General features: G+C 39.1%; 1 protein-coding gene across 2 annotated transcripts in view; it reads left to right on the top strand.

The window, feature by feature from the left end:
- Window positions 1-3,374: 3,374 nt before the first annotated feature.
- Window positions 3,375-15,138, top strand: part of LOC105061304 (uncharacterized) — a 47,713-nt gene continuing 35,949 nt past the window's right edge. The window contains exons 1-3 of one of the 2 annotated variants that reach the window (XM_010945313.4): window positions 3,375-3,516; window positions 3,603-4,324; window positions 4,546-6,068. In XM_010945313.4, coding sequence (XP_010943615.2) covers window positions 3,616-4,324; window positions 4,546-6,068 — 2,232 coding nt within the window. In that variant the 5' untranslated portion in view covers window positions 3,375-3,516; window positions 3,603-3,615. The other variant, XM_010945311.4, reaches the window with a different exon arrangement.

Below are 15,138 nucleotides of genomic sequence, written 5' to 3'. Positions count from 1 at the left end.
CCTCTCTTTCTTAACAAAATAGGAGAACCCTTCTTCCCCTTGTTCCTAAAGCAAGGAGGCTCTCCCCCTAGCCGACAACATGCGTGGTCAGAAAAGCAGACCGTGATGGTGACAACCGACCTTGGTCTGATGATTGGCGGTGGCAAATATCACCAAAAAATTAAGAACAAAGTATGTATAAAACTAGGGAATCAATAATAAAAACTTAAAAAAAAATTAATAGGAATATGGTGAAAATTCAAGCTTTAGGAATTAGCGGAGATTGAGGAGAAGTTGATTTGAATGATTTACCTACTCTTCGATGAGGGTTGATCTAATTTTTAATGGCTGAAACAAAATTAATCTGTCAGTAACCAAGAAGAAAAGAGGGAGAAAGTGTAGCGAACATCGGCAAATCTTTGATAAGAAAAATCAAGGGGATTAGGCCTTTAAATAGACATCCATGAGAAGTATTTAAGTTCTATTCCAACTAAATTTCCCAATTGATTTAGGATTTATCAGTCAGAGGAAGTACAGAAGGAAGAGAACTCCTTCGGGAGTTCCTTCTTACCATATTTCCAGTACGTGCCATGCATGTGCTGGCTTTTTTTTTTCAATGCTTTAAAAGTTGGGCTAGGGTATCATAGGCGCTCTCTGGTTCCTTCAAGAGTCGACCTATGGATCGACCCTCTGCTCTATTGAGCCTATAATGACTAATTTTTTATTGCCAAGAAAGTATATTTAATGAATCTCAACCACTCTTCAATGGGCTTCAATAGCTAGTATTCACACTTCAGCAACTCCTCTTGGGCTTCCAAAATATAAAAAATATAAGCTAAGGATCGAAAGATAAAGCACATTCAAAGCAAAAGAACATCACTGATTGAGAAGCATTTAATACAACTTCAACTACTACTTTAAGAACTTTGATTGAAGATTTCCTATTGAAGTGTACATCAAGAGGGCTTCTTCAAATGGTTCAAAAGAGCTTTAATTGATTTTATTTTTGCTCATTAAGGAGTTTTAATTACATTCATTTTTTTCTCATTGTACTTATGGGGATAAGTTTTAGTTGAGCTGAAACTTGGGGGTAGGTTGATACATACTTTAAAATAGAGTATATAGAGCTTGCTTGTGCTTGAAAAATGAATGGCTAGCTTAGGCAAAGCTAGAGTTATGGGTTGGTGGTATCTGATATTTGTAATTATGTACAAATAATTAGTAGATTAAAATTCCTAAGGGTCTATTTGGACTCATGGGCCCAAAATCCCATGGATTCATAGTTTAAGCCTATATAGTTGGAAAAAATGAGCTTGTATTAGGCCGTATTCAGAAAAAATTTGGATCGGCCCACTCTATAGGCTCCTAGGTATTTTTGAATACAGGACCAATCCAAACTCATTTTTTCCAACTATATAGGCCAAAACCATGAATCCTTTCAGATTTTGGGCCCATGAGTCCAAATTAGCCCTAAGTAGGAAGTTTCAGAAGTGGATGTAGATGCTGAATTTGGTATCAAATTACTATAAATCTCTTGTATCTATAGTTGCCTTAATTATTTACATTATGCATTCCATGTTTTACTTTATTTACTGCTTATAATTGTCATTGCACATCATACACCTTTGCAAGTTATTTTTCTACTACACATAATCCGTAAAATATATAAAAAACCTAATTCACCTCCTCTTGAGTTGCTTCATTAGGCAACATTTGCCTACTATTTTTCCTTTTTAATTCCAAAGCAAATATAATTTAACTCTATGTTTGATTGGTGCTATGAGAGGGAGGCTGGATGGGGTTGGAGGTATGGATGATCTTTATCACCATTTGATTCAAAAGAGCCTTAGGAATGATGAACGGAAAGGAGAGATTGCATATTTATCCTAGCCCACCAATTTATGTCCTCCCAAATTGGAGGATGCAAGGATGGATGAAGTCATCTTGCTTGTTTTTGATGAAGTGGTTCTTTTGTATAGAATAAGAAATAACAAGTCAATTTTTGAAAATTTTGACAAAATAGCCCCATAACTTCAGGAGAAAGGATGCATCTTCATAAAGGGGGATGCAATGATCAGATCCAAGCGATTGTTTACCAAAAACATAAGTCTTCACAAAGTCATAAGGTCATATATCGGGTTGATGCCTATCCAGTACGGAAGGTTAAGAAAATTGGTGACATGATGAAAGGAGAGCCGAAGCACTAAAAAGCAAAGAGTTTAGCAATTTTCTTCTTGCAACCGACTTGACTTTCTTCCTTAGGCTTGTTAAGGCTAATGCATATAGTGGAAAATCCCATCAAATGCAACCATAGCAGGGCTTATTAATTTTTTTGGGTAAAATCTTAATACTACTTTTATGTTTCCATTTATACATACTATTTTAAAATTAACTATTTATATAAAATCAATTAATTTTAAATTTAATTATGAACTAATTAGTTATTTATATAATTAATATATAAAATAAGTTCTTATATAATTAATTTATAAATTATTTATTAAATTAAATTAAATAAATAAATAATAAAATAATATTTATATAATTATAAATTATAAAGATTATAAATTTATATTTTATCTTATTTATTTAGTATAAATAAATATTATGAAGAAAAAACTAATGAGAAATATCTAATCAAGTTTAAATTTAAAAGTAGCTATTCGCTTAAGTTTTAAGTTAAAAATCCTCTCCATTTGAAGCATAACTTAAAAATAATTATTCAAATAGGATGAAATGATCGAATTATCCTTACAGTTATAAAGCAACACTATACTATTATGAAGTAATACTATATTATTATAAAATAATACTGCACTATAATAAAAGCAATACTATACTATTATAAAATAATACTGCACTATTATAAAGTTATACTATACTATTATAAAGTAATATTGTATTATTGTAAAGTAATACTACAATAAAGGAATACTACACTATGATGATGTAATACTACTTTATTATAAAGAAAAACTACACTAATATAATACAATAAAGCAATACTACATTATTATAAAAGAATACTATATTAATATAATATAATACTACTTATTGTAAAATAATACTGCATTATAATAATATAATACTATAGTATTTTAAAGAATATAAGATAATTTCAATCAAAATGGATAGTTATTTTTAACTTATAAGCTATTTTTATATAAAACTCATTTGAGGGGTTATTTTTGAGTTGAAAATAAAGTTTGAGATTTATTTTTAATTCTCTATATTATAAATTAATAATAATAATATTTTTTTATTATTAAAAAATAATTTAATAAAATTATAGTACAAAAACTATCCACCCATTCTTTTATCCTTCCCGGGTGAGAGGCGCAAATTATATTTATCCTTATAAATATATTGAAAGATCAACGCAGGATCCAACTATTCTCTTTCTTATCAATTTTTTTCATGTAACTGACCTTCCATATCCATTCTTCCTTTAGAACATCATTCCTGCCAAAAAAAAAAAAAGCACGCGTGGTGTTGCCCACGGGAAACTAGTAGCCAGATCGAGTCATTTCTAGAATGGTGGTTGGAAATTCTCTGTATCTTTCTCCTCCTCTTCCTCTTCTAAGCTGATCCATCTCATTCTTTTTGTTACAATACATGAGCAGATCCGCTACGAAAATGGCATGCCGGGCAATCGAGAGCTGGACCTTGTGCTCTCTGGTGGGGTCCTACGTCGATCTTGCCCTCGCCTACCTCTTCCTCTGCGCCTCCACCCTCGCCTTCCTCGCCTCCAAGTTCTTGGCTGTGTTCGGGCTCGCGCTGCCCTGCTCCTGCAACGGCCTGTTCGGGCGACAGCCCCGCTGCCTTCAGGGCCTTCTCATCGACTACCCTGCCAACAAGATCGCGGCCATCCACATGTCCCTGCGCAGCCGATTTCCCTTCGATTGCCCCCGCAGAACCAGCGGCTGCCTTCGCTACGATGTGAAGTTCATGACTGATGGCGGCGGCGGGCAGCGCCTTTCGGAGATGGGCCGAGGGAAGGAGGAGTCGTGGGGCTCCACCTCTTATGATCCTCGCAGCTCCAAGGATTTGAGCCTGGTGAGCCCTACGCCGGTGAGTGGACTGGAGTCGGTGGCCTCTCCGAGAAGAGCCTTCCTGGATGTGAAGGGTAAAGGGGTTCTCCTCGGGAAGAGGCCACCGTCCGTCCTCCACCGGCGGCGCCGCCGGAGACCTCCTCTCAGTTGTCGAGGGAAGTCCCTGTCCGCTGCGTCCCCTTCTCCGCCTCTGCAGTTGGGTTGGCAACGGGAGGGCACTCTCTGCACGCCCTTCAGCATCAACGGCCAAGTGCCGATGTCTGAAGAAAACGGAGATGGTCGTTACCTTTTTGGTGGGTATTTAAACATGTATTTTTTTTTTTTTTTCTCAACTTCCATATACGGTCATAGCAGAATTTCCATGACAAAAGCCGATAAATTCCAGTGATTTTGTCTACATGTTTGGAATAAGAAGGCCATACGGCACAGTTTAAATGTGTTATGTCAAAAATTCAAGCATTAGTTGATATAAATGCCATGACAGGTCGTAGTTGGTTGTGTATTATTATTTCAGATGAATGCCTTGGATTGGTTGAAGGAGCTGCTTCTGCTAATGAATGTAATTCTATGGAGAAGGATATATCAGCTAGTGCCAAAGACGTTGGTGGATCCGAGGGAAATGTCACTAGTGTTATAAAAAATTTGCAGCGGGCACTTAAAAAAGAGCAGTCTACTCATGCGGTTCTCTCTCTTGAATTGGAGAAAGAGAGGAATGCTGCTGCTACGGCTGCTGATGAAGCCATGGCAATGATACTGCGTCTCCAGAAGGAGAAGGCAGAGATTGAGATGGAAGCTCGGCAGTACCGAAATATTGTTGAAGAGAAGTCTGCATATGATGAAGAAGAGATGTTGATTCTAAAGGAGATCATTATTAGGCGGGAGAGAGAGAAACATGTCTTGGAGAAAGAAGTTAAAGCTTATCGGCAAATGATGCTTGATGGTGGCGAGCAGCAATCTGACAGTGATCTGCATGATATGACACAGCTGATGGGTCAGAGGTCTGGTTTTTCCTTTGATCCATTTGATGATCCTACATCGTTGTTACAACAGATCTATGAATCCATTGAAAAGAAGGAAAAGGTGAACATGATGTTCGAACAAGTAGGTGATGATGGGCCTTTAGTTGCAGAGAAACAAAGTTGCAGTACTGGTTTTGGCAGTGAATCACTGTCACTGTCCTTGGATGGAAATGCTGGCTATTCAATTCATGGGCATGTTAAGAAGGATGATAGTATCGAGAGGCATCAGGAAGAAGTATCAACCATTGGAGGTGAATGGAACATTCAGTTTCAAGAGAAGGGCATGGTCACAATGCAAAACTTATGTACGCTAAATAGATCCCAAGAATGTGGGTCTCATGATGTTACCTCACATTTGATTGATGAAGATTGTGGAAGGGTCAGAGAAATTGAGATCAGACTTCCTTTGGATAAATTATATAGGGACAGTTGTCAAACATCCGATCAAAGAGATGATGGTTTATCTCAGTTTGAGACTGAAGCATGTACACATGATGTACATGTCATTGATGACAAAATTAATTGGGATGACAAGGGAAATGAAAAGGAAATGGACCTTTCTCGGACAGGACTTGTTTCGGGCACATTTGGGGACAGTATTATGAAAAATAAATTATATGGAGATAACTCTGTTTCCTGTACAACTAGTAATTCAGTTACAAGGTGGACAAATGGGGAACCAAACATCCACAGAAGTTGCTCAGACATGACAAAGGGCGGGCAATTGATGGAGAGTTCATTTGACAAAGCTTCATGTGTTGATTTGAGGAGGCATTCGGTGTCCGCAGTTGACTATGAAAGGTATATACTAGAAAATGAAGTTGAGCGATTAAGGAAAAGACTAAAGATCATTCAACAAGGAAGAGAACAGATGAGTTCTTCTGTAGAGCGCAAGGAGAAGGAATCTGACCACTTGCTGCTCTTAGAGGAAATATCACATCAACTTCAAGAGATCACGCAAGTAACAAAACCTGAGAAAAATGGTCGCCAGGCTTCTTTGCCACCTATATCATCCAAGGTATGGCACTAAGATTTGAGCTGGATTTTTTATCTGATAATAATTTGCAACAGTTGCATTTTTTTGATGGTTTCTTTTGTCTAACTTTTCTATTTGGTGTTATTCTGGCAACATTTATTGACATGCTATACTCTATCTTGGCTTATTAGTAAGGAATTATCATAAATTGATTGTTGATGCAGCTAATTAACATAAGGATCTATTTAAAATACAAGCCTTTGCTGTGTTTGCCCTTATGAGTCATCCATCTAAGCATCACTGCCATATAAGAGCTATTCATGTGGCTCTTGTGTTTCCTGACATTTGGCATGATGAGCATCTGTTCAATTAGTAAAGCACTCATAGTGCTTGCCCTTCATTGGGGATCCTCCTTTGTTGGGCTCTGGATTAACAAGCTGCTCATGGAGATCTCATGTTTGGCATAGGGTGGGCATGATTAGGACTTGTTTTGGCCTTAGATATTGGCGTAATAAAATTTTTAGGTGAACTTGCAAATTGACTAGCCCATAGTTTTGAGCTGAGCCTGCAAGTTGCCTAGTTCACTCATGTTCGGCTTAACAAGGCTTAAAATTTGCCTGAACACATACATGCGTATGTTTGTGGGGCCATGTAGGTATATGTATAAAGCTTGATAAAATTTCCATACATATTTATGTCTATACCTGAATATAAAGATTTATGTTGCTGGTTGTGTATGTTTTCATATATGTGTAAGTATTTATATGGTAGGTAGTTGTGCATAATTTAAGGTTGAAAATAATCTTAGTGAATGATAAGCAGCTCAGGCTTTGTAAGCAAGCAAGATCAAGCTGCATTTCAGGATCCACTAATAGCAAAAACAAATTTAAACAGCATTCAGCTATTAGACTGATGCGCATGTAAACAAGTATGATCATTCTGTAACTATTGGACTGATGGTTATGCCTTATTGGCCTTTTAAAAGACGTGAAAATGATTGTTTATTTATGTATTTGATTTCAATGAATTCTTGGTGATACAGTAGAGTACAATTTATAGAGAAGGGATACAATTAATCTAGACTAGAATTATAACTATGTACACAAGAAGGAGATATCAAGAGATATCAAGGATCGACATAATATCAGCATGGTCTTCAGAATATAATCTGCATGATTCTTGATATCACAGAGTATCTAATAGATATATATAATCTTTAGAACATAATCTGCATGATTCTTCATATCATACAATATTTGGAATATAATCTGCATAATGTACATGATTCTTCGTATCATAGAATATCCGAAATATAATCTACATGGTTCTTCCACACTCCCCCTCAGCTGGCTTGAAGATATCTTCCATGGCAAGCTTGCTTACTAGATCCTCGAATTGTTTCTTATACAATCCCTTAGTGAGAATATCAACAATTTGATCAATTGTTGGAATGTATGGCATGAAAATTATTCCATTGTCAAGCTTCTCCTTGATGAAATGTTTGTCCACTTCTACATGCTTTGTTCTGTCATGGAGGATTGGGTTGTGAGCAATAGAGATGGCAGCTTTATTATCATAGTAGACTTTTATTGGTGAGCAGATAAAGAACTTTAATTCTTCAAGTAATCTTTTTATCCATATCACCTCACAAATTTCATGGGCTACTAACGGAACTCAGCTTTAGCACTACTTCTGGCTATCACATTCTGTTTCTTGCTTCGTCAGGTGACAAGATTACCTCCCATAAAGGTACATAGCTGAAAGTTGATCTTCTATCAGTTACACTTCGTGCCTAGTCTGCATCGGTGTAAGCTTCTATTTGCAAATATCCTCTGTTTCGAAATAGCAATCTCTTTCCAGGTGTCCCCTTTAGGTACCTTAAGATTCTATAGGTAGCCTCAAAATGTTTTGATCCTGTTAAATACATAAACTGGCTTACCACACTTACTGTAAAAGCTATATCAGGATGAGTATGTGATAAATAGATGAGTTTATCCACAAGTCTTTGGTACTTTTTTCTATCTACCACCTCCTTGGTTTCTACAGGCTGCAACTTCAAGTTGGTGGGCTCTATTGGAATTTTGGCTGTCTTGCATTCGAGCATTCCAGTTTCACTAAGTCTAAGACATACTTTCGTTGGTTGACGAAGATTTCCTCCTTGGATTTTGCAAATTCCATGCCAAGAAAGTACTTTAGAGCCCTCAAGTCTTTGATCTCAAACTCTTGTGTAAATTTTCTCCTAAGTTTTACAATTTCGGCACTATCATCACCGATCATTATTATATTGTCTACATACACAATCAAAATAGCTAGTTTACCGATTTTCGAGTGTTTGAAGAACAGTGTATGGTTAGCTTGACTTTGGATATAACTGTAGCTTTTTATTGCCTTCCCAAATCTCTCGAACCACACTCTAGGTGACTGTTTGAGTCCATACAAGGATTGTTTTAGTCTACATACCTTATTTATCCTGAAGTCCTCAAAACCAAGTGGTAGATCCATAAACATTTCTTTCTCCAAGTCTCCATTTAGGAAGGCATTTTTTACGTCAAGTTGGTATAGAGGCCAATTGGAGTTTACCGCCAGAGAAAGAAGAACTCAAATTGAGTTTATTTTTGTAACTGGGGCGAAGGTCTCTGATAGTCAATACCATAAGTTTGAGTGAATCCCTTGGCAACAAGTCTGGCCTTGTACCTGTTAATGCTTCCATCTATCTTGTACTTTACAGTAAAGACCCACTTGCATCCCATCGTTGTCTTGCCTCTTGATAGTTCTACAATCTTCCAAATCTCATTCTTTTCAAGAGCATTCATCTCCTCCTTCCCTGCTAATTTTCAATCCGGATCACTTAGGGCATCCTGAATAGATCTTGATACATGCAGGTTAGAAATATTTCAAATAAATGCTTTATGGTTATTGGATAATTTTTTATGAGACAAATACTTGGCAATAGGATGATTGGTACAGGATCTTGTTCCTTTTCTAAGGGCAATTAGAACATCAAGGTCAGACAGCTCAAGAGTAGATTTAGAATTATCTTTAGTGCGATGAAGGGCCGCATGGTCCGTCGCTTTAGGGCTGGTCAAGTAGCATGATCTAGTGATTCGACAATTAGATCCGCACCATTGGTGGTATGTATAAATGGACCATCTGTCCAGTGAGATTTTCTACCATCTGACTGTCAATTGCTCTCTTGTTGCTATAGTCGTCAGAGAAAGATTTTCTTTTCTTTGTCTGGTAGTCATGAAGCCATTGCCGTCATCCATTGAGTTGGTTGTCATCCTCTTGTAGGGAGTCCTCATCCAAGAGGGCAAGGAGCATCCAACTGGAGCTTTCCATCTCTAACTCGTTGCAGTCTTTGGTGGGGACTAGGTCGGTTGCGGTTATAAGGCTGCACGTTGCTACATTGAGGTCACTCCAGGCCCCTCCATCGGGTTGGGCCCTGCTTCCCTTCGGAGGGTCAGCAAGGTTCAAGGTGGATCCTTGTTTGCCTGGGGGCAGTCAGGGGTTCATCGAGGCTGCAATAGAGGTTCTTGCTGAGGTCAGGTTCTGATGCATTGAGGAGTTCAAAGCCTCAACAGACTTTGAAGATGAGCTTGTTGAGGCATCTTCGATTGGGTTCATCTAAGGCTTTGAGGATTGCAAGGCGCGTGTGAAGATGGTCTTGAAGCTGGATCTAAGGCGCCTCTAGCCTTGCAATACTAAGGGGAGGTCAGGGTATTTTCTTCAGATGAAGACTAATTCTTCATCTTTTTGTATATGCTTTTGGTGTCTTTGTCTCGACAAAATTCTATAATAAATTTTCAATTAATAAAAAATATATTTTAACATGTTTACTATTCATTTGAACCTTTTGCTTCTCTGTGATGTTGGTGGGGTTGGCTCTTTGCCTCGATCAAGAGCTCGGATGGGTCGGCCTGATTAGTTCCATGCTCGAGCTAAAATTTTTCTTGACATTGTCCACATTTTGTGCTTCGTTTGCATGTGATGAATGAATTTTTGCAAGTTATGGGTTTGCGTGCGTGCTAATCGTTGAATGCTAATTGGTGCTGCATTGCTTTTGCAAATCAAAGAAGATGATTCACCTTGGCGTTGTGCGGAAGGGAGCCGTATAATTCGGAGATCGGGTGGGACTCGTATTTAATGCTGGTATCTGCTTTTTAGGAAGGCATAGCTTTTGAGGTCTTTATGGTAGCGACATTTGTCGTACAACTAATGGGGCCATAATTCTCAGAACCATCCTGAATCGAACTGTTCGGGGCGTGCTGAACTGGACCGGTGGAGGACTAGGACGGTTTCGATGGAGAAAACGGCACACGCCGGTGCCGGAAAAAAAAGAGAGGGAAACAGAGGTAGAGGAGGAGAGGGAGAGGCTGTCGAAGGCCGGCGGTGGTCCTCTGTGGCTGTCGGAAGGTGGCGAAAGCCGCTGTAGCTCGGTTCGCCTGATGGAGTTGCTGCAATGAGCAAGAAGAGAGAGAGAGGGGGGAGATCATCGGAGATGGGAGGATGGGACGGTGGAGAGGCCGTTGGAGGTCTCTAGATGGCCGTCGTGGCCATCAGGCGGTGGAAGCGGCGCGGGCGGAGTCGCGGAAGCGGTGGGCGTCGGCCCTTTTTTAAAAGTGAAGAACAGCGAAGCCGGCACTTCGTTTGCCGGCTTCACTTTTTAAGATTTTTTTTAAAAATTAAAAAATAGTGAAGTCGGCAATCGATTTATCTGTTTTACTATTTCACTTTTTAAGATTTTTTTTAAAAATTAAAAAATAGTGAAGTCGGCAATCGATTTATCTGTTTTACTATTTCAATTTTTTTAAAAAAAATAGAAAAAGCCGACTTCATTGTTATCGGGTTTTTTTAAAAAAATCTATGAAAAAGGGGCGATCGCCCCTGTTTCACACTGCGAAGCCGTAGGCGGTGTTTACGCTACCCGACGGCCACGGTGGCCAGCCAGAGGCCCTCCAACGGCCTCTTCGGTGGACCCCGCTCTATCTTTCTCTTCTTTTTTCTTTCTCTTCCTCTCTCTCTCTTTCTCGGAACGTCCTTTCCTTTATCGATTCGCCCCAGTCCGATCCGGTACGGAACCTTACCGGACCGTGTCGCCAGCTGATCGGAATGGCCATCGGTATCAGAACTGAGAACTTGGAGTGGGACATTTGAATTCGCCTGGGCCTACCCCTTCTATAAATAGGAGCTTTGTTGCTTGGGGCTGGTATTACCTTAGTTATCTTCCTCAATATCATGGTGGAGTTGTCTTGTCCAATGTCGAAGGGCTGTCGGCGCTTTTCTCGGACTTCAGAGATCTCCTCCCCTTGATCAGTTGCTGTATGTTTTGAGGGAGGTTTTCAGTGGGTTTCCCAATTTGGCATGGGAGGTATTGAAAAATATCGCCGCTTCGGTTCAGGGGTTGTAGAGGCGACCATCTGGGCTTTTTAATGCCTTGTCCTCCACAGTTAGGCCTTGGATCTTTCTAAAGGGCTTGTTTTTTCTCTCGCTCAGAGTTGTTTTCTGGTGTTCCCTAGAGTTGCATCTTGAAGGCGAATGGGATTCCAAAAGGGAAGCATCCACATCATCGCTGATGCCTTTTTGGAGAGGGTCGGTGAGTGTCGCAAGATGGGGGGTCCTGTGTTCTCCATCGAGAATTGTGTTGTGTCAAAGCTTGGCCCATGCTTCAAGGGTGTTGGCCGGGCCCTTTTGATATCTTCTTTTTTATTGTAATGAGCTTCACTTGATTGAAATGTAATGAGTTTCTCTGAAATGTATATGAACTTTCTGAATGAAGTATTTCTTTCACTGAGGCTCTTTTTGGTGTGTCATGTAGTGGTTCTTATTGCTTTGGGATGAGTCAACTTTTCTCCTGTAGTCGTCATCGGCTTCTAGTGGCAATGTAAAATCTCCAAGGGACTAATTCGTATGGTCTACAATGGACCACTTGTAGCTACAGTGTGCCACGTTAATGGCTACAATGGGCCATGTGGCTACAGTGGGCCGTCTCAACTACAGTGGTCTGTGTGGCTACAGTGGGTCACGTTGATGGCTACGGTGAGTCGTCTCAGCTATAGTGGGCTATGCAGCTATAGTGGACCATCATAGCTACAGTGGGTCATGTTAATGGCTACAATGGGCTGTCTCGGCTATAGTGAATCGTGTGGCTACAGTGGACCATCCATGACTGTAATGGGCTATGTTGATGGCTAAATTAGGCCATCTCAGCTATAGTGAGCTATGTGGCTACAGTAGACCATTTATGGCTATAATGGGTCATGTTGATGGCTATAGTGGGTCGTCTCAGTTATAGTGAGCAGTGTGGTTATAATGTGCCATTTGTGGCTACAATGGGCCATGTTGACGGCTACAGTAGATCGTCTCGGCTACAATGAGCCGTGTGACTATAGTAGACCATCCGTGGCTATAATGGATCATATTGATGGCTACAGTATGCCGTCTCGGCTATAATGAGTTGTATGGCTATAATGGGCCATTTGAGCTTCTCAATTATAGGGCCTTCACATCATAAGAAGCCTCGTGGAGCCTTTCGCTCTCTTCTAGACGCTGAGTCTTGGGAGGCTCGGGGCTTCATCTGCATGTGGAGACCAGCTGATCGCTGTCGTAGGCGGTTAAAAGTAAATCTAACTCAAACCATATAGATAGGATGAGTCAGAATTGTATCTACGGGGATCAAAGGGCTGAGACGCAATTAACAAAACAAAAAACAAAGTTTGGATTCTTAAAAATTGGTAATATTTTAATTAAAACTAATTAATTAAAATCAAAGATGAAATTGAGGGATATATATGATAAAAAGACGTCTTCAGGTTTTCAGATGATCATAAACATAGATTCCAATATTTGTTCTAATCTAAGCAATCAAAGTTCATAATTGATTAGGAATTTTACAAACTAACCCCTAGCATAGGCTATTTTGCCAAGTACGAACCATATCCTATCAAGATCATAGTCCGTCCCACAAGTATAGGCTATCCAATGATTAAGTTGCACAGATCCTAACATATTATGTAAATATAAAATCTCTGAATTAATTATCTATTTGAGCATGGATCATATCCTGTCAAGATCATAATCCATCCCACCTTTAGATAATTTATTCAGGAATCAAACATAAAAGAAAATAAAGATTGAAAGCATTTATTTAATTGCAAAGAATAGAAAACAACTATAGGAATCGATGTAAGGACAACTGTACTCTCCTACAGACTGCACCTTAGCCAAACATGGCTCCTGGATACATCTTCTGGAAGATTTGGGACTTTGTCACAGCACCTCCTCTTTCTGAAGCAATCTTCTTCTCCACTCTCCCTTTAAAGCTTAAAACAAAGTCTAAAATAAAAAAAATAAAATCAGCTGCCAACTGTCTACTTTTCTATTCTGTTGCCTCTTGCTCTATGTTCTGTTCCTCTTGTTTCCCGTAGCCCCCTTTTTATAGCTCTTAGCATCTCCCCAAGTCTTGGCAGTCCACGGAGTCTTAATTCCTGTCAAGTTCGTGTCCCAACCGCATCCCAGCTTTCTGGTCGTCTGATCGAGATCAAACGCCCCACAATCATCCTTAAACAATCCCAAATTAGGTCGGGAACGATATCAGTCGTTGGATCTTTCCCCAAATCGAACCGTAGCCATTGGATCGCGCAAAAGACTTCTTTCAGCTGACAGCTTCTCCCCATCGTCCAATCGTGCATTGGATTGATGCCAGCCATCCGATGGCGCAAAACCCAACCATCGCCCCATGCACCGCAATAAAAGACCGACGGGACTTCCCGTGAGCCGCGAGTGAACCCGAGGTGTGCCGGCTCATGGATTGCGCGATAGATCGTGCCTTGTTTCGGTGGACCGCACCTGCTATTTTGTGGACCGCGGTGGCTCTATGGATCGAACAATTTTGGGCTGGTTTTTTTTGGCCTTTTTGAGCTCCATTTTGCATCCAATTTGTGTTATTTTAACCTGCGACTCGAGCTTGTTGCTTTGACAATCATCTTTTCTGCAAAACGCAAGGAAAAACATCAATTCTTAAGAATAAAGATAAATTAGTGGATATTTTGATGCTTTTTATCGGATATTTGTTATACTTATCACACTCCCCAACCTAAGCTTTGCTTGTTCTCAAGTAAAGAAAGGAATTAGTGTTAGATACCGTCATACTTTGAAATTGATATTTTATCAAGTAATTTTTTAAACAGTCTATTGATATTCAGAAGAATATTGTTGAGAGAGGTTATAGGGGCATTAATACTCACTAATATGGTGGTTAAATATAGAACAAAAATTATTTCTAAGCCTTTTCTAGATCAATTCCTACTTTTACCTCCAAATCGTCTACTTTAATACAAGCAAGTGCAAAGTAACTCTTGTCCCCCCCCTTTTTTTTTCTTTCTCTCTTTTTTTTCCTAAAAGAGACATCTTCACATTGCCCATTTTTTGACGCAAACATCAATGCTTCCTGAGGCAAAGAGGTTCAATTACTCGGTGGGAGACTAATGTTTAGAACTTGCTCTCTTTTTTTCTTTTTTTTTTTTTAATATTTTACAAAGGAACATATAGATACTCTACTTATGCTTATACAAAGCGGACTCTTCTTTGATACTAGTAGGGAGAGTTAGAAATGCTAGAATGATTTTTGTTTTAGATTTAACCATTTATTAAGTTTTCTTAATACTGGATCCCTCGGTGTTTCAAGAATTTTCTAGATGAACATTAATTGCTGTTTTAAAATTTACTTGATTCAACTCAAATCTAGGTTAATCGTGTGCTTAAATACTAAATACTTGCTTATTCGAGGAGTTTAATTTTTTTTTTAATTTTTTTATTACCCTCACTCCTAACTTAATTTTCATTGTCCTCAGTGGAGTACGAAAAATAAAATAGAGAGGTAAATAAAACAAGGAGAGATGTCACTTGATTGCAGTCTGCTCTGAAGTTGAAACTGATCTAGGGTGAAGGTGGCTTGGAAATGTCATTTCGAATCTTTAAGGTGGAGTAGCTTTCTCCATAAAACCTAAAGAAATAAAAAGAAAAGAAATTGGATTGCCTCCCAAGAAGCGCTAAGTTTAAAGTCTTCAGCCAGACTTTTATTAAGATGACTCCAAAGAAATTGGGTTGCTTCTCA

Source organism: Elaeis guineensis, chromosome 1 (assembly GCF_000442705.2).
Source record: "Elaeis guineensis isolate ETL-2024a chromosome 1, EG11, whole genome shotgun sequence".
NCBI lineage: Eukaryota > Viridiplantae > Streptophyta > Magnoliopsida > Arecales > Arecaceae > Elaeis > Elaeis guineensis.
This window is presented reverse-complemented; position numbering and strand designations above follow the sequence as displayed.